This window comes from Scyliorhinus canicula, chromosome 7 (assembly GCF_902713615.1).
Source record: "Scyliorhinus canicula chromosome 7, sScyCan1.1, whole genome shotgun sequence".
Lineage (NCBI taxonomy): Eukaryota > Metazoa > Chordata > Chondrichthyes > Carcharhiniformes > Scyliorhinidae > Scyliorhinus > Scyliorhinus canicula.
In genome coordinates this window covers 83,862,398-83,888,549 of record NC_052152.1, presented here as the reverse complement: position 1 = coordinate 83,888,549, position 26,152 = coordinate 83,862,398, and the positions used below count along the sequence as shown (strand labels likewise).

Sequence of the window (26,152 nt, the reverse complement as noted above, 5' to 3'; positions counted from 1 at the left end):
GATGATGATTGTTTTAAGTTCCTCCTTTCTATTGCCTCTGTATAACCTATTGCTATTGGGATGGTACCAGTATCCTCCACATTGAAAACCGAGGCAAATAGTGATTTAGCATCTCCACCATTTCTGTGTTCACCACTGTTAACTCCCCGGTCTCATCCGCCAAGGGACCAATATTCACTTTAGCCACTCTATTCCCTTTTATATACTTATAGAAGCTTTTTCTATCCTTTTTTACATTTTGCGCTAGTTTTCTTTCATAATTTACTTTGCACTATATTTTTTGTAACTCTTTGTTAATCTTTAAAAGTTTCCCAATCTTCCAACCGGCCACTGGCCTTTGCATTATGGTCTTCCTCAGTTTTTGTCTTTGTTATCTTTAACTTCCTTGCTTAGCTATGAATGTTTTTTCCCTTCTTACAATCTTTCTTTGTCTCTGGAATGGCTAAGAGTGGCTAAGGTAAATATTGGTCCTTTAGAGGATGAGAAGGGAGTTTTAATAATGGGAGATGAGGAAATGGCTGAGGAACTGAACAGGTTTTTTGGGTCGGTCTTCACAGTGGAAGACACAAATAACATGCCAGCGACTGATATAAATGAGGCTATGACAGGTGAGGACCTTGAGAGGATTGTTATCACTAAGGAGGGAGTGATGGGCAAGCTAATGGGGCTAAAGGTAGACATGTCTCCGGGCCCTGATGGAATGCATCCCAGAGTGCTAAAAGAGATGGCTAAGGAAATTGCAGATGCACTAGTGATAATTTACCGAAATTCACTAGACTCTGGGGTGGTCCCGGTGGATTGGAAATTAGCAAACGTGACGCCACTGTTTAAAAAAGGAGGTAGGCAGAAAGCAGGAAATTATAGGCCAGTGAGCTTAACTTCGGTAGTAGGGAAGATGCTGGAATCTATCATCAAGGAAGAAATTGCGAGGCATCTGGATAGAAATTGTCCCATTGGGCAGACGCAGCATGGGTTCGTAAAAGGCAGGTCATGCCTAACTAATTTAGTGGAATTTTTTGAGGACATTACCAGTGCAGTAGATAACGGGGAGCCAATGGATGTGGTATATCTGGATTTCCAGAAAGCCTTTGACAAGGTGCCACACAAAAGGTTGCTGCATAAGATAAAGATGCATGGCATTAAGGGTAAAGTAGTAGCATGGATAGAGGATTGGTTAATTAATAGAAAGCAAAGAGTTGGGATAAATGGGTGTTTCTCTGGTTGGCAATCAGTAGCTAGTGGTGTCCCTCAGGGATCCGTGTTGGGCCCACAATTGTTCACAATTTACATTGATGATTTGGAGTTGGGGACCAAGGGCAATGTGTCCAAGTTTGCAGATGACACTAAGATGAGTGGTAAAGCGAAAAGTGCAGAGGATACTGGAAGTCTGCAGAGGGATTTGGATAGGTTAAGTGAATGGGCTCGGGTCTGGCAGATGGAATACAATGTTGACAAATGTGAGGTTATCCATTTTGGTAGGAATAACAGCAAACGGGATTATTATTTAAACGATAAAATATTAAAGCATGCCGCTGTTCAGAGAGACTTGGGTGTGCTAGTGCATGTGTCACAGAAGGTTGGTTTACAAGTGCAACAGGTGATTAAGAAGGCAAATGGAATTTTGTCCTTCATTGCTAGAGGGATGGAGTTTAAGACTAGGGAGGTTATGTTGCAATTGTATAAGGTGTTAGTGCGGCCACACCTGGAGTATTGTGTTCAGTTTTGGTCTCCTTACTTGAGAAAGGACGTACTGGCGCTGGAGGGTGTGCAGAGGAGATTCACTAGGTTAATCCCAGAGCTGAAGGGGTTGGATTATGAGGAGAGGTTGAGTAGACTGGGACTGTACTCGTTGGAATTTAGAAGGATGAGGGGGGATCTTATAGAAACATTTAAAATTATGAAGGGAATAGATAGGATAGATGCGGGCAGGTTGTTTCCACTGGCGGGTGACAGCAGAACTAGGGGACATAGCCTCAAAAAAAAGGGGAAGTAGATTTAGGACTGAGTTTAGGAGGAACTTCTTCACCCAAAGGGTTGTGAATCTATGGAATTCCTTGCCCAGTGAAGCAGTTGAGGCTCCTTCATTGCATGTTTTTAAGGTAAAGATAGATAGTTTTTTGAAGAATAAAGGGATTAAGGGTTATGGTGTTCGGGCCGGAAAGTGGAGCTGAGTCCACAAAAGATCAGCCATGATCTAATTGAATGGCGGAGCAGGCTCGAGGGGCCAGATGGCCTACTCCTGCTCCTAGTTCTTATGTTCTTATGTTATAATATATTTTAGTTGGGAGGAATTGAATATCTCTTTAAACAATTGCCACTGCTCATCAATTGTCTTACCTTTTACTCTTCCTACCCAGTCCACTGGGGCCAAATTTGTCCTCATGGCTATGTAATTACCTTTGTTTAACTCCAGGAAGCTGGTGTGGGACTCCAGTTTACCACCCTCAAACTGAGTTTGAAATTCAATCATGCTGTGATTACTCTTCCCTCAAGGATCTTTTACCATGAGGTCATTATCTAATCCCTCCTCATTGCACAGTACCAAATCCAGAACAGCCTGCTCCCTGGTTGGTTCCACAACATATTGCTCCAAGAAATAATTTCTAACACATTCAGTGAACTCTCCCTCGAGACTACCCTTGCCAATTTGATTGATCCGTCTATATGCATATTAAAATCATCCATGGTTATTGTTGTATCTTTCTTACAATCCTCCAATATTACCTGGCTTATACTGTGCCCTACTGTGTAACTCCTGTTTGGGGACCTATAGATTATTTCCACCATGGAATTCTTTGCTATTTCTTATTTCTACCCAGACTGATTCCACGTGAGGCAGCAGTGCTAACCACTGTGCCACCGTGCCACCCTTCTTTATCTTTCTGCCTATCCTTCCGAAATACTGAGTACCCTTGGATATTCAACTCGCAGACCGGATTTCCTTGTAACCATGTTGCAGTAATCACCACCAAATCATAGCTCTTTGACTCTATTTGCACTGTTAACTCATTCATTTTGTTCCAAATGGTTTGTGCATTCAGATACAAAGCTTTTAAGTTTCTTTTATTATCAAATTTCCCTACTCGTCTCTGGTTCCTTGGTGCAATATTACCTTCATACTTTCTAATTCTTCCTTTTATTTTCTGAGAACAATCCACCTCATCATTAACCTGCACTCCTACCACCTTCTTTAATTTTGATTTTTAAAATTTTCTAATTTCCCCCTTCCTGATGTGTCACAGCATGGACATCTCAGACTCCAGCTCATCAATTGTGTAACAAAGGTCTTCCAGCAGCTACTTGCTACAGATGTGTTCACTGGGAACCACAACTGGGTCCACCAACTCTCACGTTGTGCATGTACAACACTTTGCTTCGTCCTGGTATTTATTGAATTCGTTTTTAATTTGCTTTATAAAAATTTCCAACTTTTTTTTTCTTTTTGTAATCTGTAAAATATGTATTCAATTCCCCTTTAATCTGAAAGCAATTTATTGCAAATTAGCAGTTAATTACAGCCAATGAACTTCTGTTATCCTATGATGTCAATCCTGGATTGTTTTTCAAACTCTGCCACTGTCCTCTCAGCTCCCGCTCTTTTTAAATCTCTGCTCTGACTCCTGGCTCACGCTCTTTTTAAACCTCCGCTTTGACTCTCAGCTCCCACTGGCAGACTCCCGGGGAAGTAAAAAAAATAGAAAAAAAACACTGATCCATGTGTAGACTTCCAAAAAGTATTAAAAAAGTAAAAACTTTGTTACATCAAAGCGGCAACGGAAGTGTGCCAAATATTGGTGGTAGCAATCAAAGGAACCAAAATTTAAACATAGATTTTGGAGGAAACACCATCAAAAAGAAGCTTGCTACATACTCTGCTCAGAAAAATGTGGAACAGTTCAGGGAACAGTTGCTGTGAGTAGTTTCGAGCTGGGGAAGTTCCCAAACTTGGAAGGAAACAGGCTGAGTTCAGGGGTACTTTGTTTGAAATAGGAAGTGAGGCAATGCCCAAATTTGTGTGGCACATCGTGCTTATTTCCATAGTAAAAATGGCAGGAGATTCTGGTGCCATGGGAACATACGATGAGAACACTGAATGGTGGAGCTCATATCCTGAAAAAATTTGATTATTTTGTCCATGCGAATATAATTGTGGCAGATATTGTACTCCCACCTTTCCTGAGTACAGTGCGGTGGGTGGGGGGCGCGTGGGTTCTACTCTCTGTGAGGTCTGGTGCAGCCAGAGAAACCAGGTGCGAAAACCTATGATGAAATTGTGGAGATATTGCAAGACCACTTCCCAACTAAAGTTATGGTCATCGCCGAGTGGTTCAGATGCCATAATCGTAACCAACAAGAAGGTGAATCAATCAAAACAAAAAGTTACAAACAAGAACTATAAAAAGTGTATCAAATTGAAAACCAAATAAGAGGGAAAATGATCTACGTGATACAAAAAAGTTGCGAGAAAGGATCAGAGTCACAGTGGGGTGACGAATTGTACTGGCATTGCAGGTGCAACGAACCCTTACTAGGCTACTCCTTTACTGGACGGACAACTGGTGAAGATGGATGTGGACACTGAAGCAGCAGTTTCGTTAGTACCAGAAGCTGTTCACCAAGAGAAACTATGGCATATTGCCCTAAAACCTTCAAACATAATACTAAAAACCAACACTGGGGAAATGGCTCCATTGAGGGGCTGTATTGATGTAAATGTGCAGCTAAATGGAGAGACCGCAAACTTGTCCTTGCACATCATTAAATGTAACTATCCAGTCCTAATGGGGAGAACCTGGCTGGAGAGAATCGAGCTAAACTGGGCCAAGGTGAATCTCATGTCAGAGTCCGAAACAGGCCTACTGAAGATTTTAAAGAAACATGCCATTGCCTTTAATGGAGAGCTCGGAAGCATGAAAGAGATCTCAGTCAAGCTAAGCATAATGACCGAAAGCCAAACACGGTCATGAACATCCCCCACCTTGCCTCGAACACTCCACTGATCCCCTTAACTCAGATTTTATGTTTTCCAGCTGAAGCAAATCATCCAGGTCACCCAGCCAGGCCGCTAGCCCCGGTGGCGTTGCTGACCGCCACTTCAATAAGATCCATCGCTGGGCAATCAGAGAGGTGAAGGCCACAACATCGGCACCAAAGGATACGGCTCCACTTCCTCCCCTACTATCCTTGCTAAGGCTACAAACACTCTCACCCAGAATCTCTCCAACTTTTCGCAGCCCTAGAACATATGTGCATGATTCGCTGGTCCCCGCTCTTGCCCGAGTCATATGTACACTGTGTATGACCTTGAACTATATCAGGCTCAAATTTGCGCATGAGGAGATCACATTTACCCTTTGCAGTACCTCACTCCCTACTCCCCAATTGATCTCCCCTCCCAGCTCCCCTTCCCTTTTTTCCTTAATCTTCACCACCCGCTCGCCTCCCTGCTCTCCCAGCCACCTGTATATATCTCCAATTCTACCCTCCCCTTTCACATCCAGAAGCAACAGTCACTCCAAGAGGGTGTACTTCGGCAACCTAGAGAGCTCCTTCCACACCATCCGCGCAAAGTCCCTTATCTGCAGGTAACTAAACTCACTCCCTCTCGGGAGCTCCATCCTCTCCCTCAATTCCTCCAGACTGGCAAACTCTTCCTCCAGATAAAAATCCCTCACCGTGACCAGTCCCGTTTCTCTACACCTCCTATACACGCTGGCTCAAACCCATGATTCTCATACAATGGCGACATCCCCTTACCACTAGGATCCTCCCCGCCAAAGTCAATTGCAATGCGTCCCACCTCTTGAGATCCTCCCTGGTCTCCTCCACCAACTTTGTAAAATTCCACATGTGAAACATTGCCCATTCCCTTGCTACCTGAATTCCCAGGTATCTGAACATCTCTAGCCATCTTAAATGGCATTTCCCCCTAAATTGGCTCGCCGTCCCAACTCATTCACCGGGAACACTTTGCTTTTCCCTACATTTAACTTATGTCCCGAGAACGCCCCAAACCACCTCAGCAGTCCTATGATCCTCTCCATGCTCTCCAGCGGGTCCAAACATACAACAGTAGGTTGGCAGCATAGAGCGGCACCTAATGCACCCTCCGCCCCTCATAGACCCTTGCCACGCTGTCTTCCCCCGAAGAGCCATTGTCAGAGGCTCGATAGCCAACGCAAATAGCAGTGGCGCTAACGGGCACCCCTGCCTTGTTCCCCTGTGCAGTCCGAATGAGCCCATGTCATTCATCTGCATGCTCGCCCTCGTTGCCACATGTAACAAGCGCAACAATGCCACAAACCTTGGCCCAGACCCAATCCTTCCCAGGACCACAAACAGATACCGCCAATCCACCCGGTCAAATGCCTTCTCCGCGTCCATGGACACCACAGCCTCCAATACCTGGGCTCCCGAGGAGGATCATAATTACATTTAACAGCCTCCTTATATTGCTAGAGAGCTGCCAGCCCTTTACAAAGACTGTTTGGTCCTCTGCAACCACCCCAGGGACACAACCTGCTATCCTTCCCATCAATAGCTTAGCCAGCACTTTCATGTCTGTGTTTAACAGCGATATGGGCCTATACAATCCACATTCCACCGGATCCTTCCCCTTTTACGAGATTAATGTGATCGCTGCCTGCGCCATCGAATCCAGCAGCTCCCTTTTCTTCATGGCCTCATTGAATGCACCCAAGAGATGTGGTGCCAGGTCCATCGTGAATTCTGATGTCCATCGGTAGCCATCTGGCTATGTAAAATAAAACCGTCCCATGTCTCCCTCTTCACCCCCGGGTCTGCCCTGTACAACTCCCTATAATACTCCCTAAAGGCTACATTTATCTTCCCCGGCTCCGACACCACATCCCCACCCCCAGTCCTTCTCTCTGTATTCGTACTGCGCCCCTCTTGCCCTCCCCTCCCCGTTAAGACTGCACCTTTATCACAAAAGCCTCCATCAACAATCCCGAATCAAGCCTCTGCTCCCGTCCCAATCTAAGCCGAATCTCCAGCCAATGGGAGCATGGTCTGCCGTACTCTGCCGTACTCTGCCCCCTCCACCCCAACCAGAATCTCTTGGCTCTCCACTAAAAAGCCAATTCTGGAATACACCCTATATACATGTGAAAAAAAGGAATACACCTTTCTCCCTGGTTTCTTGAAGCGCCGTGGATCCACCTTTGCCATTCGTATCCTACCCATTGACCTTTGGCTCTTGGACAGTTAAAATCTCCTCCCATAATCAACTGATCCGTGGCCAAGCCCGGGATTTCTGCCAGCAACCCCCTCATAAAACCTACATCATCCCAATTCGGTGCGAACATATTCACCTAAACCACGGGTGTCGCTCAAATACCCCATTCACCATCACATACCTCCCACCTGGGTCCCTCACTTCCTTCGCGTTCACAAAGCCCAGTTTCTTACTCATTAAAATTGCCACTCCCCGCGACTTTTAATCAAACACAAGTGGAAAACCTGACTAACCCACCGCTTCCTTAAACTATCCTGGTCCTTCAAGCAGAGGTGTGTCTCCTGCAGAAAGACCGCCTCTGCTTTCAAGCTTCTGAGGTGTGCAAAAACCCGAGATCTTTTAACTGGTCCATTGAGCCCTCGCACGTTCCACGTTATCAGCCTTAATGGAGGCATACACCTCCATTCCTCTCTACCATCAGTCAACCTCCCCTTTTAGCTCCAGCCCTGTTAATTCGATCCTGTACCAAGATGGTCCCCTCTCCGCCCCTGACCATGTCTCGGCTCCCGCCTCACCTTGTCGCATCACCCTCCCTATCCACCCCGCCCCTCCCCTCCGACCCCCACGGCCACCTCTCTTGGCCTTCTTCCCCACCTCACTTCCGTTCACCAGCATTACATGCTTGCGTGGCAGTCCATGCCCAAAGGCTCCTTCCACTCTCCCCCCCACCAATCCTCTGCTCATTAAGAAGGCTCCCTGCTGACCTTGCCCTCCCCACCCAAACAAAGATGCATCCTGACCTCCAGGTCGCCTCCCCAAAGAGCAAACAAAGAAGTGACAAAACACACACAGCCCCAGAAAACAGAAGGGGGGGGGGGGAGGGGGAATGTGGACAGTCATGCCCACATAAAATTTTCACCCCTCTACCCTTTGTCAACACAACAGTAATTAACAAACGATATAGCGCTGCCTTGGCCTTGTTGAACCCTGCACAGTTTTGCCAGCTTGGCTCCAATGTCCTGATATATTCAGACCTTGCTCCCCTCCCATTCACAGTTGTGCTTCTCCATGGCCCACCGCAAGATCTCTTTCTCTACGAAGTTATGGAGTCTCATGATTAATGCCGCAGCGGCTCAGAGACTGTGTGCTCGGTCCACTTCAGGGGCCTTATCCAGCGCCCCCTCTGCCACCAGCCCCACCAGCATTCTTGGCACATACCTTGCAGCAGTCACACCTTCCACTCCTTCAGACAGTCCCACTATCCGCAGGTTCTACCTTCTCAACCTATTTTCCTGCACCTCCACCTTTGCTCTCAACATCTTGCAAAGGTCTCCTAAGAAATGAAAAATGAAAATCGCTTATTGTCACAAGTAGGCTTCAAATGAGGTTGCTGTGAAAAGTCGCCAAATTCCGGCGCCTGTTCGGGGAGGCTGGTACGGGAATTGAACCATGCTGCTGGCCTGCCTTGGTCTGCTTTCAAAGCCAGCGATTTAGCCCTGTGCTAAACCAGCTCCACCTCTGCCTCTAATGCCACCATCCGATCGCTGTGATCCGACATCACCGTCTCAATCTCTTGGATCTGTGACCCCTGTGTCTCTGAGCTTTTCTCCTCCCTCTCCATCGAGCCCTTCAGGGTAGCCACAGCCCCTTCAATGGCCTTCGAACAATCCTCCTCCATCTCCTTCCTCTGCTGGCGGAACTCTTCCCTGATGAAGGCCATCAACTGTTCCATCTGGGGTTTTCCGACTTGCACAAGCCCTTCTCCCTCCGCCATCCTTCCACTGGCTGCTGCGCCACAGGTCTCCTCCAGCTCTTTGGCCAGGTCCTTCACCGCCTTCTGCTCCAGGTTTGATAACCAGCGGACATATCACTCCCAGGGGAAACTACTCCGCCGACCCTCAACTACACCTTTCTGTCGAAAGTTGGACCCAATATTGGGTAAAAATAACTCTTTTCTTTGCCTTCAAGCAGGAGCTGCCTTACTTACGTCACACCATGGCCACCACCGGAAGTCTCTAGCAACTATTCTCAAGCCTTTACACAACGTGTCAAAACAGGAAATGGGTGGAGCAGTGCGAGAAGGCCTTCGTACAAGCTAAAGAGGCACTACTAACGTCAGCAGTCCTGACACACTTTGATCTGCAGTTACCCTTGTAACTGGCTTGCAACGCATCACTTTATGGGAGCAGTGATTTCTCACATAATGTCTAATGGTGCAGAAAAGCCCATAGTGTTTGCATCAGGACCCTTGAACAAAGTAGAAATGAACTATGCACAGATAGAACAGAAAGCTCCGGACATCATTTTCAAAAGCAAATGTTTTTACCAATACCTGTATGGAAGGAAATTTACTTTTCTAACGGGTATTCGACCACTAACAATGATACTTGGGTATACCCTCTCTCACATTGAGCTGGATGCAGAGATTGGCACTGCTGTTGTCAGCAGAAAACACACAATAGAATATCATCGATCAAATCTCCACGGAAACACTGATGAACTTGACTTTTACGTAACGAGTGGTAATATTTTGAATTTCAAAGATGTGCACAGCATTCCTGTAACTGCAGCACAAGTTAAGACATATACCAGAAATAATTTACTATTGTCAGAAGCTATGGACATGGGGCTGGATTCTCCGTTTCTGAGACTAAGTGCTGATGCCAGCACAGGATTCATGGACTTCAATGACAGCAAAACTGGCGCCGTACCTGAACCGATTCAACGACTGTTAAAGGGCTAGCACCAGCGCCACGTGGAACACAATCGATTCCAATGCGACACGGTGCAGGATTTGCCGGGTTCACAACTGACACTCAGGAAGCTGACCACCTGCAGACGCATATACACACTTCACTCCCCACACACACCATCCCAGCCAACAAGATGGCAGCAAGACGTGGGGCCCCACGACTTATGGATGGCGAGCTGGAGACCCTGCTGGATGCAGTGGAGGAGAAGCGGGCCACCCTGTACCCTAGCCCGGGAAGGAGGCAGCCCACCCCCTGCTATTCATCGTGCCTAGGCGCAGGTGGCAGAGGCGGTCAGCGCCACCAGCAACACCAAACGGGCTGGCCAGCAGTGCTGTAAAAAACTGCACAACCTACTCAGGACGGCCAGGATGAGTAGGCAACACTGTGCACTAACCCCCGTTCCATAAGTCCGTAACTCTACCCACCACTTTCCCACCCAGAGGACAGCCGAACCTCCACCCTTCACCACACGCCGGCACCATACCAGCTACCGACCGGGTGCCTTGGCCGCTGAGGCCACCAGCTACCCATCGCCTGGGCTGCCTAACACTGATTTTCTGTGTCCTCATCTTTGGCAGCTGTCTCCTGTTCCTCTGAGACAGGCTCCATTGCTGCAGCGTCCTTCTGCTCGATCAGCATCAGCTCGTATAGCCGCAGGACATCCCCCAGGGCTGTGCCGATTAGCAGGAAGGCCACCATTGCTGGTTGAATTCCAATATCTATTGTCTGCAGGGGGTGAAAGGCTGACATGTTAGCATCTTGGGTACCCCCAGGCCCAACAGGCCACATGGTGGCCTAGTTGGCACTGTGGGCTATGCACCACATCTCTGCACCGCTGGCATGGCAGCGTGGGGACCTCTGGCCCTAGCGCCTGTCCTTATTGCCAGGGTACCATCAGCTGGCACTGCCCTTGCCAATGGCATGCCCCACAGACCCCACTTGGTGCCTCTGTAGGGGCTACAGTGAGCATTGCCCTCGATGGGCTGTCTGATGCCCTGCTGGCAAGTCGCGGCCTGTTGGGTGGTGGGGGGTATGGTAGAGGGTGGGGTGCGAGGGTGGTGGGCTGAGGGCACCCATACAGTCAGTGTCACTGCAGAACCAGGGGTCCCGTGAGGGGTCAACCCGGCCACAGGGACTGTTTCCCCCTTCACCCCCTCCCTCCCCGGCCCTGGCAACCCCCCCCCCCCCCCCCCCCCCCCCCCCCCAGCCAGCCCGGCCAGTGCCCGACACAGCAGCCCGCAGTCATGTCATGCCTCTCTGTATCATACCTCCACTCTTCCTCATCCACCATGACGCTGGTTTCACGATATTTAAACGCATAAGTGAACTGTGGCGTCTGGAACTAGACCCGTTAGAGGAGGAGGATCGTGGAGGCGCGGGAGAATAGTGGATCAGGCCCACTAATTATATGCATATTGTGTTTACTGTCCGTGCACCCTGGAACACATTGACGCCGCTGTCAAGGCAACGGATAATTGCGACTTTGCGTCAGATCGGCGCCCGCCGCGATTTCTGCGTCGGAACCGATTCTCCGACTAACCGTGTTTTCAGATTTTGGTGTTGGCTGATGGAGAATCCCGCCTGCGGTACTTTGTGGCAAGATTGTGTGAGCAAACCCGGATATGAAGCCATACCTTACCTGAAGACTCGAACTACCACACAGGTTGGATGTTGTGTCTGGCGAATAAGAGGCATCATTCTGCCATTGTTAAGGATCCTGAACCAACTTCATTGTGGTATATTAAGGATGAACGAGATAACCTGTTCATAGCGGGAAGTTTGTGAGCCTGGGTGAGCTGGAAGGGAAGTTCATGCTCCCCCCGCGGAACACCTTTAGGTACATGCAAGTAAGGGCGTTTGTCAGGCGGCAGGTGGCGGGGTTCCCCCTGCTGCTGCCGCGTGGGGTCCAGGACAGGGTGCTCTCGGGGGTATGGGTTGGAGAGGGGAGGACCTCGGAAGTGTACCAGGTGATGCAGGAGGTAGACGAGGCCTCGGTGGAGGAGCTGAAAGATAAATGGGAGGAGGAGATTGAGGAGGGGACGTGGCCGGATGCACTAGAAAGGGTGAACTCCTCCTCTTTGTGTCCGAGGCTTAGCCTCATACAGTTTAAGGTACTGCATAGGGCTCATATGACCGGGACAAGGATGAGCCGGTTTTTTGGGACCGAGGACAGGTGTATTAGGTGCTCAGGGAGCCCAGCAAACCATGTCCAACATGTTCTGGGCATGCCCAGCGCTGGGGGAATTTTGGAAAGGTGCAGCAAGGACGGTATCGAGGGTGGTAAGATCCTTGGTCAATCCAGGCTGGGGACTTGTAATATTTGGGGTTGCAGTGGAGCCGGGACTGCAGGAGGCGAAAGAGGCCGGTGTTCTGGCCTTTGCGTCCCTAGTAGCCCGGCGGAGGATTCTTCTTCGGTGGAAGGATGCGAGGCCCCCAAGCGAGGAGGCCTGGGTCAACGATATGGCGGGGTTTATTAAATTGGAGAGGGTGATATTTGCCCTATGGGGGTCAGTGCAGGGGTTTTTCAGGAGATGGCAACCATTCCTAGATCTCCAGGCAGAACGGTAAAAACAAAAGGTCAGCAGCAGCAGCAACCCGGGGGGGGGGGGGGGGGGGGGGGGGGGGTTGTCTCTTTGTTTTTGTTTTGGGTTGAATATCTGTTTTTTGACAATGACGGCGTTAATTTATTGTTTCTCTTTTGTATTTACGGCGGGGGGGGGGGGGGGGGGTTCTGTTTTTTTTTGGTCTTAGAATTTTCTGTTATTGTTTTCTTTTTTGTGAAAATGTGAAAATTTGAATAAAAATTATTTTTTTAAAAAAGGATGAACGAGATAGGCAGAAGCTATTTTTTGTGGCCAACTGAGGAGAAGGCTGGCATATGTACAGCTTATGCAAAGGTTGAAAACCTACCCCCACTAGCACCGTTACACCCATGGGAATGGCAGGAAGGGCCATGGCAAAGAGTTCATGTAGATTATGCTGAACGATTTGAAGGACGAATGTTTTTCGTTGTGGTAGATGTGCTCTCGAAATGCCCTAAAGTTGCCATTATGAAGACTATGTCCTCCGAATGAACAATGGAAAGACTGGGTGAGGTTTTTGCAAGGCTGGTTATCTGAACAACTTGTCAACTACAACTACTTGTGCCGCTGTTCATTTCGCAAGAATGACAAATTGCCGAAAAGAGCATCTCCTCCTTATCCTCCTGCCCCAAATGAGCTGGTTGAAAGGTTTGTTCAGATAATGAAGCATTCATTGAAGGTAACTCGTGAGCAAGGATCATTGTGTGAAAGACTAAGCCAATTCCTGATGACATACAGGAATACAACGCATTTGACAACTCAAAGCTCTCCAGCATTACTCTGGTAAACTGTCAGTTACACAGAGCATTTGATTTGCTGAAGCTGCCTAAGACAAGAGAAATTGTGGAGAGGAAACTGCAGAGTCAGATTTTGCGATGTGAGAACAGGGCTAATTGCCGTGTTTTTCAGATATGTCAGGAAGTAGCGGGAAGGAATTATACCACCATTGAGAAGTGGATATCTGCCATTGTCTCCTACACCGCTCAAACTTGGGAGGATTTAGTGTTGTGGAAACACGCTGATCAACTTTAGCAACTGAAACTAGTTTGCCAGAGACAGAGTCACCCGACAGTCCACAACAAACAGTGCCAAGTGATGAACGAGACATTCCCGAGAATCTGGCAATACCAGAAACAACTGTGGAAGAGAGCATCCTTGTTGAGGGCACTTCAACACTGAGTCAACCTCCGAACACCCTGCCAACTCCTGTTGAGACAACTACGGACAACGTTGAAACAAAACCAAGCAGACCTCTGAGATCCACCCACAACCATACAGAGATCAACGTCCTTCGAAATGTCTAACTTATTAACTGTTGAATTATTTATTGCTCATATTATAAATTTTGATTGTTAACATTATATTGTGTTTCATTGCAGGAACTTCAAATGTGAAGTTGTGTGTATTCATGTTTGTTCCTAGTTGGAACAAGGTCACTTTCAGAGCCCAATCATGTGACATATTGATGACATCATCGGTTGTTTGCGTGAGCAAATGGGAAGTCTATCTTAACAGCCTGTAGTGTAAACACCTTTCCAATAAAGCTCTTGTTTGTTTGTATCTTCATGGTCTGCAAGCCTACCTTTTAAAAATGGCACATAAATGAACTTCTAACCTGTGTAAATTGGCTGCAATTGACAAGAGAGTGGAGTTCCTGTCCTGCTCCTCCCCTCTCCCACACTGTTGGTTATTGTATCTACTGGATTGGTACCCTGAAATTGGCATGCTGCCCCATATTGGTATTTCCAGGCTTCCTCTCCTCTCACCATCTTTAGAGCGCTCTGTGCTTTGTTTTTATCTGATAATGATCTGGGGAGTGCATTCTTAAATGCATCTTCTCTCCTTCCATTTCAGTAAATGGTGATGCTTGTATTTGTTATTCTGAGAATTGGCCTCTTGGTCTCCCAATGAGGACTGAAGTAAGGCTGCACTCCCATAAAGAAATATAGATAAAAATTTGTGACTTTCCATCAGCCTCATCTCTGGGATGATTAAACTTCTGTTTGCACCCCTCATCTGCTATGGAGCCAGTTTCTCACGATCGGGCACAATTCCACATCAGCAAAACTAACTTTGTTTGAGCACAATCTGAGTGTAACTAGACATTTAAGGCCAGTGAAGAAATCCCAGTCTCTAATATCTACCTTTTGCATTTTTTGTATACTGTCAGATTTAAAAATGATATGGGATAAACATTGAATGCATAATAGATGAAGGAATACAATCATTTATCCAGAATAATGCATAGATGGTGGAATTGGATCGCTAAAGCATTAGTACAAAATCCTAGACTATCAGTAATAAATGCAGAAATTGACTTATTGAGTCAGCATAAATCAGTAGCTCTAATGTTTTGCTCTCTATAGTGTAATGCTCTTATTGTTCTAAAACAGCACATCCCCTGATTCATGCATTTCTTTTATTGGTAGGTTTCCTGACTAATCATTCAGGGTTTGTTGTTTTCATAAGCCTTTGGTTGTTTTGATTTGTGCAGCTACTTTTCTTTAATTTGCTATTTTACTTTGACCCTGTCAGCAAAATGTGATATTAAAATGCTGATGGTGAAAATGTGACCGTGGTGTCATGTTGACAATTTATAAATGTTAACGTATAGAAATTATGATTTAACAATATAATGCAGGACTAATGCAAGAAAGTGAGTATTATATATACCACTAATGTACAATTTTATCTAGACTTGCCATGTGCAATGCTGTGAGAGACTTTTATAGTCAAACTCCCATACCATTGCATGTGGACCCATAGAGTCGATGATGAAATGAAAATCGCTTATTGTCACGAGTAAGCTTCAATGAAGTTACCGTGAAAAGCCCCTAGTCACCACATTCCGGCGCCTGTCCAGGGAGGCTGGTACGGGAATCGAACCGTGCTGCTGGTCTGCTTTAAAAGTCAGCGATTTAGCTCAGTGAGCTAAACCAGCCCCTGCTGCTTTCCGATACAAGATGGATATCTAAGATTTCAGTTTGTCCTTCCTGCTCATTATAAGTTAGAAGTGTGACACCTCCCATATTGTTGAAGGCAGAAAAAGAGGCTCATGTCTGAAACATAGAGAAGGAACTATGTACTGTGAACAGAGAGCCTAGAGAGACCCCGTATGCAAAATTGAGCTGTCCTGACCTGGCTGGATTCAGTAAAGTATGGTGTATGTGCTTCTTACTGCCAGGTCAGGGCAGCTCTTATAGGTGCCGCTGCAGGCTGCCACCTGAATAAAAACTGAATGTGAAATGGTGGGCTGCGGGATTGCTTTTTATAGCTCCAGTGTAATGTTGTAGACTTGTTGGCCGCTGAGCGACTCCTCTCTCCTGATCATTTTCTTCCATTGTTAAGATTCCCCTCTCCTTCCCCATCACTTCGCCACCCTCTCCCAGTGGGTGGACAATTAAAGAACTCACTGGAGGAGACGGCTCCACAAATATCTCCTCGCCTCAATGATGGTGGAATCCCAGCACATCAGTGCAAAAGGCGAGGCTCAACCATTTGCAACAATCTTTGGCCAGAAGTGCCAGGTGGATGATCCATCTTGGCTTCCTCCGGAGGTCCCCAACATTACAGATGCTAGTCTTCACCCAATTCGATTCATTCTACGTGATATCTAGCAGAGGTTGAAGGCACTGGATACTGCAACGGCTATGGGCCTTGCTAATATTCTGCAACAGTACTGAAGATGTGCTCCATAACTTGCCATGCCCCTAGTCGAGATGTTCCAGTACAGCTACAAGAATGACATCCAACTGGCAATGTGGAAAATTGTCCAGTTGTACCCTGTGCATAAAAGGCAGGAAAAATCCCACCTGGCCAATTACCGCTCCATTGTTTACCATCATCATTAACTTGACATTCAACAGTGCAATGAAGCGGCACTTGATGCTCAGATTAGGTTCTGCCAGGGTCACTCAGCTCATGACCTCACTACAGTCTTGGTTCATCCATTGACAAAAGAGCTGAAGGCCAGAGGTGAGGTGAGAGTGACTGCCCATGTCTCCATTTGACCAAGTGTGGCCTCAAAGGGGCCCTAGCAAAACTGGAGTCTATGAGAATCATAGTTGGAGCTGTACCTTGCATAAAGGAAGATGGCTGTGGTTGTTGGAGCTCAATCATCTCGGCTCCAGGAAATCACTGCAGGAGTTCCCCAGCATACTGTCCTAGGCCCAAACATCTTCAGCTGCTTAACCAATGACCATCTTTCCATCATATGGTCAGATGTGGGGATATTCGCTGATGATTACGTACAGCACCATTCTCGACTCCTCAAATACTGAAGCAGTCCATGTCCAAATGCAGCAAGACCCAGACAATATCCCGGCTTGAGCTGACAAGTGGCAAGTAATATTGAGGGGCCTCACAGTAGCATTAGGGGCCTCACGGTAGCATGGTGGTTAGCATCAATGCTTCACAGCTCCAGGGTCCCAGGTTCGATTCCCGGCTGGGTCACTGTCTGTGTGGAGTCTGCACGTCCTCCCCGTGTGTGCGTGGGTTTCCTCCGGGTGCTCCGGTTTCCTCCCACAGTCCAAAGATGTGCGCGTTAGGTGGATTGGCCAGGCTAAATTGCCCGTAGTGTAAGGTTAATGGGGGGATTGTTGGGTTACGGGTATACGGGTTACGTGGGTTTAAGTAGGGTGATCATTGCTCGGCACAACATCGAGGGCCGAAGGGCCTGTTCTGTGCTGTACTGTTCTATGTTCTATGATTGATTGATTGATTTATTGTCACATGTACTGATGTACAATGAAAAGTATTTTTCTGCGGCCGCGAGAACGTACGCAGTACGTACATAGTAGACAAAAAGAATAATCGACAGAGTGCATTGACAAATGGTACATCAACAAATAGTGATTGGTTACAGTGCAGAACAAGGGCCAAACAAAGCAAATACATGAGCAAGAGCAGCATAGGACGTCGTGAATAGTGTTCTCACAGGGAACAGATCAGTCCGAGGGAGAGTCGTTGAGGAGTCGAGTAACATGAGGAGCCAGCCAATGACCATCTCCAACAGCAGAGAATCTAACCATCAGCCCTTGACATTCAATGCCATTACCATGACTGAATCCCACATTATCAGCATCCTTGGGGTGGGGTGTGGGGGGTGGGGTGGGGGGGGGGTACCATTGATCAAAAATTGAACTGGATTAGTCATAGAAATATTGTGGCTACAAGAGCAGGTCAGAGGTTAGGAATTCTGCAACGAGTAACTCACCTACGTTCCCCCAAAGCATGTTCACCATTTGCAAAGCACTAGTCAGGAGTGTGATGGCATACTATCAACTTGCCTGGATGAGTGCAGATCCAACAACACTCAGCACTATCCAGGATAAAACCGCCCACTTAATTGACACTGCTTCTACAAACATTCGCTGCCCCCACTATCGATGCAGTGGGAGCCGTGTATGCTATCCATAGGATGCACTGCAGGAACTCACCATGTCTCCTTTGGCAACTCCTTCCAAACCCACAACTGCTACCATCTGGAAGGCAAAGGCAGCAGATGAAAAATTGAACAATTATGGTGAAGTTGAGGGAAATATCCCAGTAACCCTCTCTCTATTCTAAGGTTATCAGATATGATTTTATATAAGGAAAGACTTACATTTCACGAGCATTAGATTTTCCCAAGCATTTTTCAGCTATTTGAGTACTTTTAAGTGCAGATAAACAAGGTTAGCATTGAATTTATTGTTCATTCTGCTTAGCTATAAAGTTGTAAGACAACTTGCTTTAGCTTGCCTGCTGAAATAATTTATTTAGAAATGTTAAAGAACTTAGTGAGTTACATCTTAAAGGAAAACAATTATTTTAATTGCCCTAAACCGATGGTAAGGGCGGCATGATGACACAGTGGTTAGCGCTGCTGCCTCACAGCACCAGGGACCCGGGATTAATTCCAACCCTGGATGATTGCCTATGTGGAGATTGCACATTCTCCCCGTGTCTGCATGGGCTTCTTCCGGAAACTTCAGTTTTCTCCTGCAGTCCAAAGATATGCAGGTTAGATGGATTGGCGATTCTAAATTGCCCCTTAGTGTCCAAAGATATGTCGGTTAGGTTAAGGGGTTATTGGTTTAGGGCAAGGGAGTGTGCTTGGGTGGAGTGATCTTCCAGATGTTCAGTGCAGACCTGATGGGCCAAATAGCCTCCTTCTGCACTGTTGGGATTCTATCATTCTATGATTTATTGCCTGTAGAATCCTTTAGTATTGTAAAATTTTAAAAGTTGATTTGGTTCCAGTGACTGCACACTTGAAACTGAAATCCCAGAAGTGGAAACTGAAGATGGGACTTGGATTAAGCCTTTGTCTTGTCAGTTCCCCGAAGGCTCGTCTTTGCCGTTTCAGAGTGAGACCATCAAAAGTATAACATGCTTCATTATCTTTTCTTCAGTCCGCACAATTTCATTATCGACGCATGTCACATTCATTGACCAAGACAAGAAAAGGTAACAAGATTCAGAGTATTTATAAAGTTTGAAGTGCATTAATCTGAAACAGTTGTTGAATTTCAATGCATGTAAATAAACTGATCCAAGAACCATTGTTCCAGGTATTGAAATCCATAGTAAAAAATGTTCTTTAATTTTCAAAATTGAACTATTATCTTGAGAAACTATTTGCATGCCTCTGATGGATTATTATATACCTGTCACTTTTATGGAGTCTGCTGTATTTCGTGACAATTTCATGGTAATTATAAAAGTATATATGAAGATCAGATCCCGTAGCAACTTTTGGATGACAATATTTCATTTTGTATTGTTTAACTATGTGAATGTTCCCCTCCCGTTTCTGCCAATCAAATTTGTTCTGCCTCAGAATTCCCTCGATTTCAATAAAGAGATGGAATGCATTTAGGATGAAAATTACTACGTTTCTCAGTAAATATATCAAAGAATAAATAACTTGAAGGTCCCCAAAAACCTGAATGTGATTGTTTCACAATTGCTTCAGATAACTAACCTCTACTGGTGGCTTTGCAAAAGATGGTTGCTGCATCTTCTGGGAATGATTAATGGGTGGGAGAGAAAGAGGGGATTGTTCATCCTTGTGAGTATTTGGCAGATATAGAGCTCTTGGAATGTAATTTTCTGCAGTACCATCCTGTAGTCCCATTTACTTCCTTTGTAACTAGTTTCAGGCCAATCTGTCAGATGCCTGCTGTGAAACATGGGGAGACACTAATTCACAGTTCATGGAATTACAAGAACAGGGGTAGGATGTTCAATCCGTCAAACCTGTTCCACCATTTGAGTAGATAATGGCTAAATTTGGACCTCATTTCCAGTTACCCAGTTGCTTCAGATTTCATGATATCTTCATCTATTAAACATCTATTGATCCTAATCTTGTAAATTTGCATTGTAGCAACTTTTGAGAGAGATTGTGCTTTACCCAAGTTGGACAAGAAGTGCATGCTTAATTATTAATAGTTTTCTTTTCATAGTTTGATTTATTGTGTAATGCTGGTGATGAACTCTACCATTATTCTGACATAGGTTCATGTTACCAGTTTCAGCAACTGCAGATAGTTGCCTATTGACTACATATAGATATATAGCCCTTCATAGTGCAGACCAACATATTGTCCTCAAAACTGGTAAGTGTTCATAAAGTTGTGCTTTTATAGAACCAAATTAATACAAAATTGTTTGACTGTAGTTGATTTAAAATGCAATTTACATTCGCCCAAAGCCACAACTGACACTTGCTACAAAATGATCAAATTTAAATACTCTGCAAGTTCTGTATATCTATTTTGCCCATATTGGTTACAAATAATAATAATAATAATAATAATCACTTATTGTCACAAGTGTATAGGGTGTGCCCACCTAATTTTATTGGAACAGAATTTGGCTTTATTTTATTTTTCAGCTCATCTTGTCTTGTGGCTTGTTCGCAAACCATGCTTTTCCTTGACAATAACTGCAACCAGAAGCCCATAATTTTATTTTTATTATGATACATTACTTTAACAATAGCAACTTGTATTTATCTGTCTCCTTTAACAAAGCAAATTATTCCAGGGTGCTTCACAAGAGAATCTTCTGTGAAAGAAGATTTGTCAGCGAGCTGCGTAAGGAGATATTTGGGCTGATAACCAAAAGTTTGGTCAAAGGGCTAGGTTTTAAGGAGCACCTCAAATGGAGGAAATAGAGAGAGAAAAGTGGGGAGGTTTAGTGAGGGAATTTCAAACTTACGGCCTTGGTAGTTGAAGCCCAGGAAAGACAGGCACAAAAGTTTCAGGAAAAATAACCCAGAGAGCTTTAATGGTATTAGAATTCAGTTAAATTACTGTGCTGACGAAGGGTCATAACTTAAGTTATTTTTCTTCAATATTGCCTGACCTGTCAAGCATTTCCTGTTGTCATTTAGAATTTCCAGCATCAGCAGTATTTTGCTTCTTGTTAAGTTATATTGTCACTGACATTTCAACAAAGGTATCTAATGAAACATCATATCCTCTTTACGGAACTCAAATTTAACTTCATGTACCAATTGATCTATCCTCGATAACATACAGCTACTTCTTTTACATTACAAGCACTTATTTCTCATGAGTTAATACATTCCACAAACCTTGTTTATGACACTTTTATATATCCATTTCTGAAATCAGGAGATTTTACATCTATCGCTTCCAACAAAATATATTGCACAAATAACTTCAGAGATTACACCCAGAGAAGTCTTGAATAGCAGTGACAGGGATCAACCTTTGATTATTTCCACACTTTTTCTGTCTATGTTAAAAATCATGCATCAATCTACATCCATTGCAATTAATCCATCAGTTGCACAAAATAAATCTGCAATAGTAAATAAACAAACATTGACATTTCTGGAAACAGTGCTAGAAATTTCTCCAAGCAGATTTTGTAGATTCGGGGTGGCTCATGACCTGTCCATCTCCGTTTTTTGTTTTATTTATTTGTTCATGGAAAATGGGTGTTGCTGACTACGCCTAATTGCCTTTGAGAAGTTGATGGAGAGTTGCCTTTTTGAACATGCTGCAGTCCATGTGTTATAAGAACATCCAGAATGCTGGGACTTACGGTGGCGGAATGTAGGGAGAAGACGCAGACAAGTTAGAGAACTGATCTTTTTGCCTTGGAAACTTATGATAGTTATTGGTTAGAGTCCTCTCTTTTCTGAGATGTCTAGAAAAACAAAGATAAGAAAACTTTGAGCTTGTTACGCAGTCTGAAGCCTCTCAGAGCTCAGCGGGAAGTAAGATAGAGGAATGGGTTTCTTCTTTCTGTCCACTTAACTAACGGCGAAGGTTCTCACTGACATCTTGGTGAAAGAGTTTGAGAAGCACTGACAAATCATGTTGTAGGAGCTTAAAAGATCAATCGAAGAGGCCTTGACCCCCATTCGATTGGCTCTGGGAAATATTAGTGAGACCGTTGAAGTCCATGGAGTTACGATTAAGAATATGGAGGTAGCTTTATTGGACGATAGTGATTGGATTACCGCGCTGGGGTCTAGTCTGACTTAGATAGCTGAATTAAATAGATTGCGAAGAGCCAAGTTGAATGACCTAGAAAACAGGTCCAGAAGGCAGAACATCCAGATTGTGGGTTTGCTGGAGGGGATTGAGGGCATTACCCCCACGGAGTATTTCTCGGACATGTTCCTCAAAATAATGGGTGAGTGGATTTGCATCGCCACCTAAATTAGACAGGGCCCATCGCTCACTTCGGCCAAAATCTCTGCTGAAGATCCGCCGCGTGCGGTGATTGTGAGATTCCACGGGCGGAATTCTCCGCTCCCGGGAAAAATCGGAAAGGCCGTCGTGAACTCAGCCGAGTTTCACGACGGCCTCGGAGGCCGCTCCTCTCACCGTATTCACCCCCACCCGGGGGGCTAGGAGCGGCACTCTGTTATTCTTGGCGGCCGGGCCTTGACGCTTGCGTCAAGGCGGCGCGACCAAAATGACGCGACGGCGGCGCCTATGTGACGTCAGCCACGCATGCGCAGGGTGGCCGGCTCCAACCCGCGCATGCGCGGCTGACGTCACGATGGCTGATGGCTCAAACACGCACATGCGCGGTGGCCGTCTTCCCCTCCGCTGCCCCGCAAGATGTGGCGGCTTGATCTTGCGGGGCGGCGGAGGGGAAAGAGTGCGTCGCTTTGAGACGCTGGCCCGATGATCGGTGGGCACCAATCGCGGGCCAGTCCCCTCCTGAGCACGGCCGTGGTGCTCACTCCCCTCTCCGCCCTCCACAAGCTTCAAACGGGCCTTTGGCGCCCATGTTCACGACGGCAGTGACCAGGTGTGGTTGCCGCCATTGTGAAACGGTCGCAAACGGCAGGCCGCTCGGCCCATCCGGGTTGGAGAATCGCTGGTCGCCGTGAAAAACGGCGAGCGGCGAATCTTCCGAGTGGGGGGTGGGAGAATCGCGGGGGGGTGCCAGGAGGGTGTGAAATGAGTCGACTGGCCCTCCCGCGATTCTCCCACCCGGCGTGGGGAGCGGAGAATCGCGCCTCGCAGCTTTGAGGAAAAAGAGAGGGTCTTGCGATGAGCAAGGGAACACCGCATTTTCAAGTGGGAAGGCTATTTGGCTGTATCAGGACATAGGCACGGAGTTGGTGATAAAAAGAGCTGGTTTAATGGAGTAAAGGCCACCCTCCACAAGAGTGGAGTTATGTTTGGGATGGTCTACCCAGCTCGCCGTAGTCACGTTTGAGGAAAAAGACAAATTTTTTGATGTGCTGGCAGATGGCAGGCACACGTTGGGCTCTCTGTAATTTTGTTTATCGCTCTCTTGACAGGCATGTCGTGTTGTTGGTGTTTCTTGTTTTTTCTTGTTCTTGTTTGGGTTATGTTCTTATTGTTTTGGGTTAGATTTGAGGTTCTCTACTATATTGGGTTTTGATCTTTATAATAAGATATGGTTTCCTTCCATTTTTCAAAGTTGTTGTTCAGCCCAATATTTAGTCGCTAGTGGGGCATGCAACTTAAATGTTTAAAAAATTTTAAAGTCTATTTTTCTCCAGTTTTCTTCCTGCTAACTGGGGAGTTAGTTAATGGGAGTGGGTTTGGATTTAGATTGGATTTTGTTTATTGTCACGTGTACCAAGCTACAGTGAAAAGTATTTCTCTGCGAGCAGCTCAACAGATCTTTAATTACATGAAAAGAAAAGGAAATAAAAGAATATACATAATAGGGCAACACAAGATACACAATGTAACTACATAACACCGGCATCGGATGAAGCATACAGGGGTGTAGTGTTAATGAGGTCATCCACAAGAGGGTTGTTTAGGCGTCTGTTGACAGTGGGGAAGAAGCTGCTTTTGAGTCTGTTCGTGAGTGTTCTCAGACTTTTGCATCTCCTGTCCGATGGAAGAAGTTGGAAGAGTGAGTAGGCCGGGTGGGAGGGGTCTTTGATTATGCTGCCTGCTTTTCCCAGGCAGCGGGGGGGGGGGGGGGGGGGGGGGGGTGTCGGTGGATCAAGGGATGGGAGGCAGGTTTGTGTGATGGACTGGGCTGTGTTCATGACTCTGAAGTTTCTTGCGGTCTTGGGCCGAGCAGTTGGGCTGTGAAGCAGCAAGATAGGCAGCAGAGGGCAGCAGAGCAGAGCTACTGATCAGCTGTTCTGGGGAAATTTGCATACGTGCAGTGCGGTCAGCCTAAGTTGAAGGTGAATCTGCGAAGGGGACCCGAGGAGTTTGAGTGAAGACAATCATCCAGCAGAGGGCAGCAGAGCAGAGCTACTGATCAGCTGTTCTGGGGAAATTTGCATACGTGCAGTGCGGTCAGCCTAAGTTGAAGGTGGTTTGTGGAGAGGCTGTTGGCAAGTGACAGTTAAACCTGAAACACTTCGTGAGTGTTTCCCACCCTACCTCCTCCTCTAACCAACCCCCCCACCCCACGGTGGTTGGGAAGCGGAAGCAGGGGCCTGTCGTGAAGGTGAGTGAGTGCCTTTAAATTTGCTTACCTTTGAGCGGGAGCAGGGTTTGAGGTAATATCAGGTAAGCTCTTCCTTTCTTTTTCTTTTTCTTGTTATTTTTTAAATCTAGAGGTGATGTCAGGGAAGGCAGTACAATGCTCCTCCTGCAGAATGTTTGAGGTGAGGGACGCCGTCAGTGTCCCTGCTGATTTCATCTGTGGGAAGTGCACCCAACTCCAGCTCCTCAAAACCGTGTTAGGGACCTGGAGCTTGAGCTGGATGAACTTCGGATCATTCGGGAGGCAGAGGGGGTCATAGATAGGAGCTTCAGGGAAATAGTTACACCAAAGACTGGAGATAGATGGGTAACTGTAAGAGGGACTGGGAAGAAGCAGTCAGTGCAGGGACCCCCTGCGGTCGTTCCCCTGAGTAACAAGTATACCGTTTTGGATACTTGTGGGGGGGACGACTTACCAGGGGTAAGCCATGGGGTACGGGCCTCTGGCACGGAGTCTGTCCCTGTTGCTCAGAAGGGAAGGGGGGAAAGGAGTAGAACATTAGTAATTGGGGACTCAATAGTCAGGGGCACAGATAGGAGATTTTGTGGGAGCGAGAGAGACTCACGTTTGGTATGTTGCCTCCCAGGTGCAAGGGTACGTGATGTCTCGGATCGTGTTTTCCGGGTCCTTAAGGGGGAGGGGGAGCAGCCCCAAGTCGTAGTCCACATTGGCACTAACGACATAGGTAGGAAAGGGGACAAGGATGTCAGGCAGGCCTTTAGGGAGCTAGGATGGAAGCTCAGAGCGAGAACAAACAGAGTTGTTATCTCTGGGTTGTTGCCCGTGCCACGTGATAGTGAGATGAGGAATAGGGAGAGAGAGCAATTAAACACGTGGCTACAGGGATGGTGCAGGCGGGAGGGATTCAGATTTCTGGATAACTGGGGCTCTTTCTGGGGAAGGTGGGACCTCTATAGACAGGATGGTCTACATCTGAACCTGAGGGGCACCAATATCCTGGGGGGGAGATTTGTTAGTGCTCTTTGGGGGGGTTTAAACAAATTCAGCAGGGGCATGGGAACCTGGATTGTAGTTTTAGGGTACGGGAGATTGAGAGTATAGAGGTCAGGAGCACAGATTTGACTTCGCAGGAGGGTGCCAGTGTTCAGGTAGGTGGTTTGAAGTGTGTCTACTTCAATGCCAGGAGTATACGAAATAAGGTAGGGGAACTGGCAGCATGGGTTGGTACCTGGGACTTCGATGTTGTGGCCATTTCAGAGACATGGATAGAGCAGGGACAGGAATGGTTGTTGCAGGTTCCGGGGTTTAGGTGTTTTAGTAAGTTCAGAGAAGGGGGCAAAAGAGGGGGAGGAGTGGCGCTGCTAGTCAAGGACAGTATTACGGTGGCGGAAAGGATGCTAGATGGGGACTCTCCTTCTGAGGTAGTATGGGCTGAGGTTAGAAACAGGAAAGGAGAGGTCACCCTGTTGGGAGTTTTCTATAGGCCACCTAATAGTTCTAGGGATGTAGAGGAAAGGATGGCGAAGATGATTCTGGAAAAGAGCGAAAGTAACAGGGTAGTTGTTATGGGAGACTTTAACTTTCCAAATATTGACTGGAAAAGATATAGTTCGAGTACATTAGATGGGTCATTCTTTGTACAATGTGTGCAGGAGGGTTTCCTGACACAATATGTTGACAGGCCAACAAGA

At 46.4% G+C, this 26,152-nt stretch overlaps 1 protein-coding gene across 4 annotated transcripts in view; it reads left to right on the top strand.

Annotated features, from left to right (window-relative positions):
- The window catches only part of LOC119969087 (cilia- and flagella-associated protein 47-like), an 868,530-nt gene that overhangs the window by 274,670 nt on the left and 567,708 nt on the right, over positions 1–26,152 (top strand). For all 4 annotated transcript variants that reach the window (XM_038802287.1, XM_038802288.1, XM_038802285.1 and 1 more), the window contains exons 27-28: positions 18,777–18,983; positions 20,037–20,137. In XM_038802287.1, the coding sequence (XP_038658215.1) occupies positions 18,777–18,983; positions 20,037–20,137 (308 nt within the window). The remainder of the gene's footprint in view (positions 1–18,776; positions 18,984–20,036; positions 20,138–26,152) is intronic.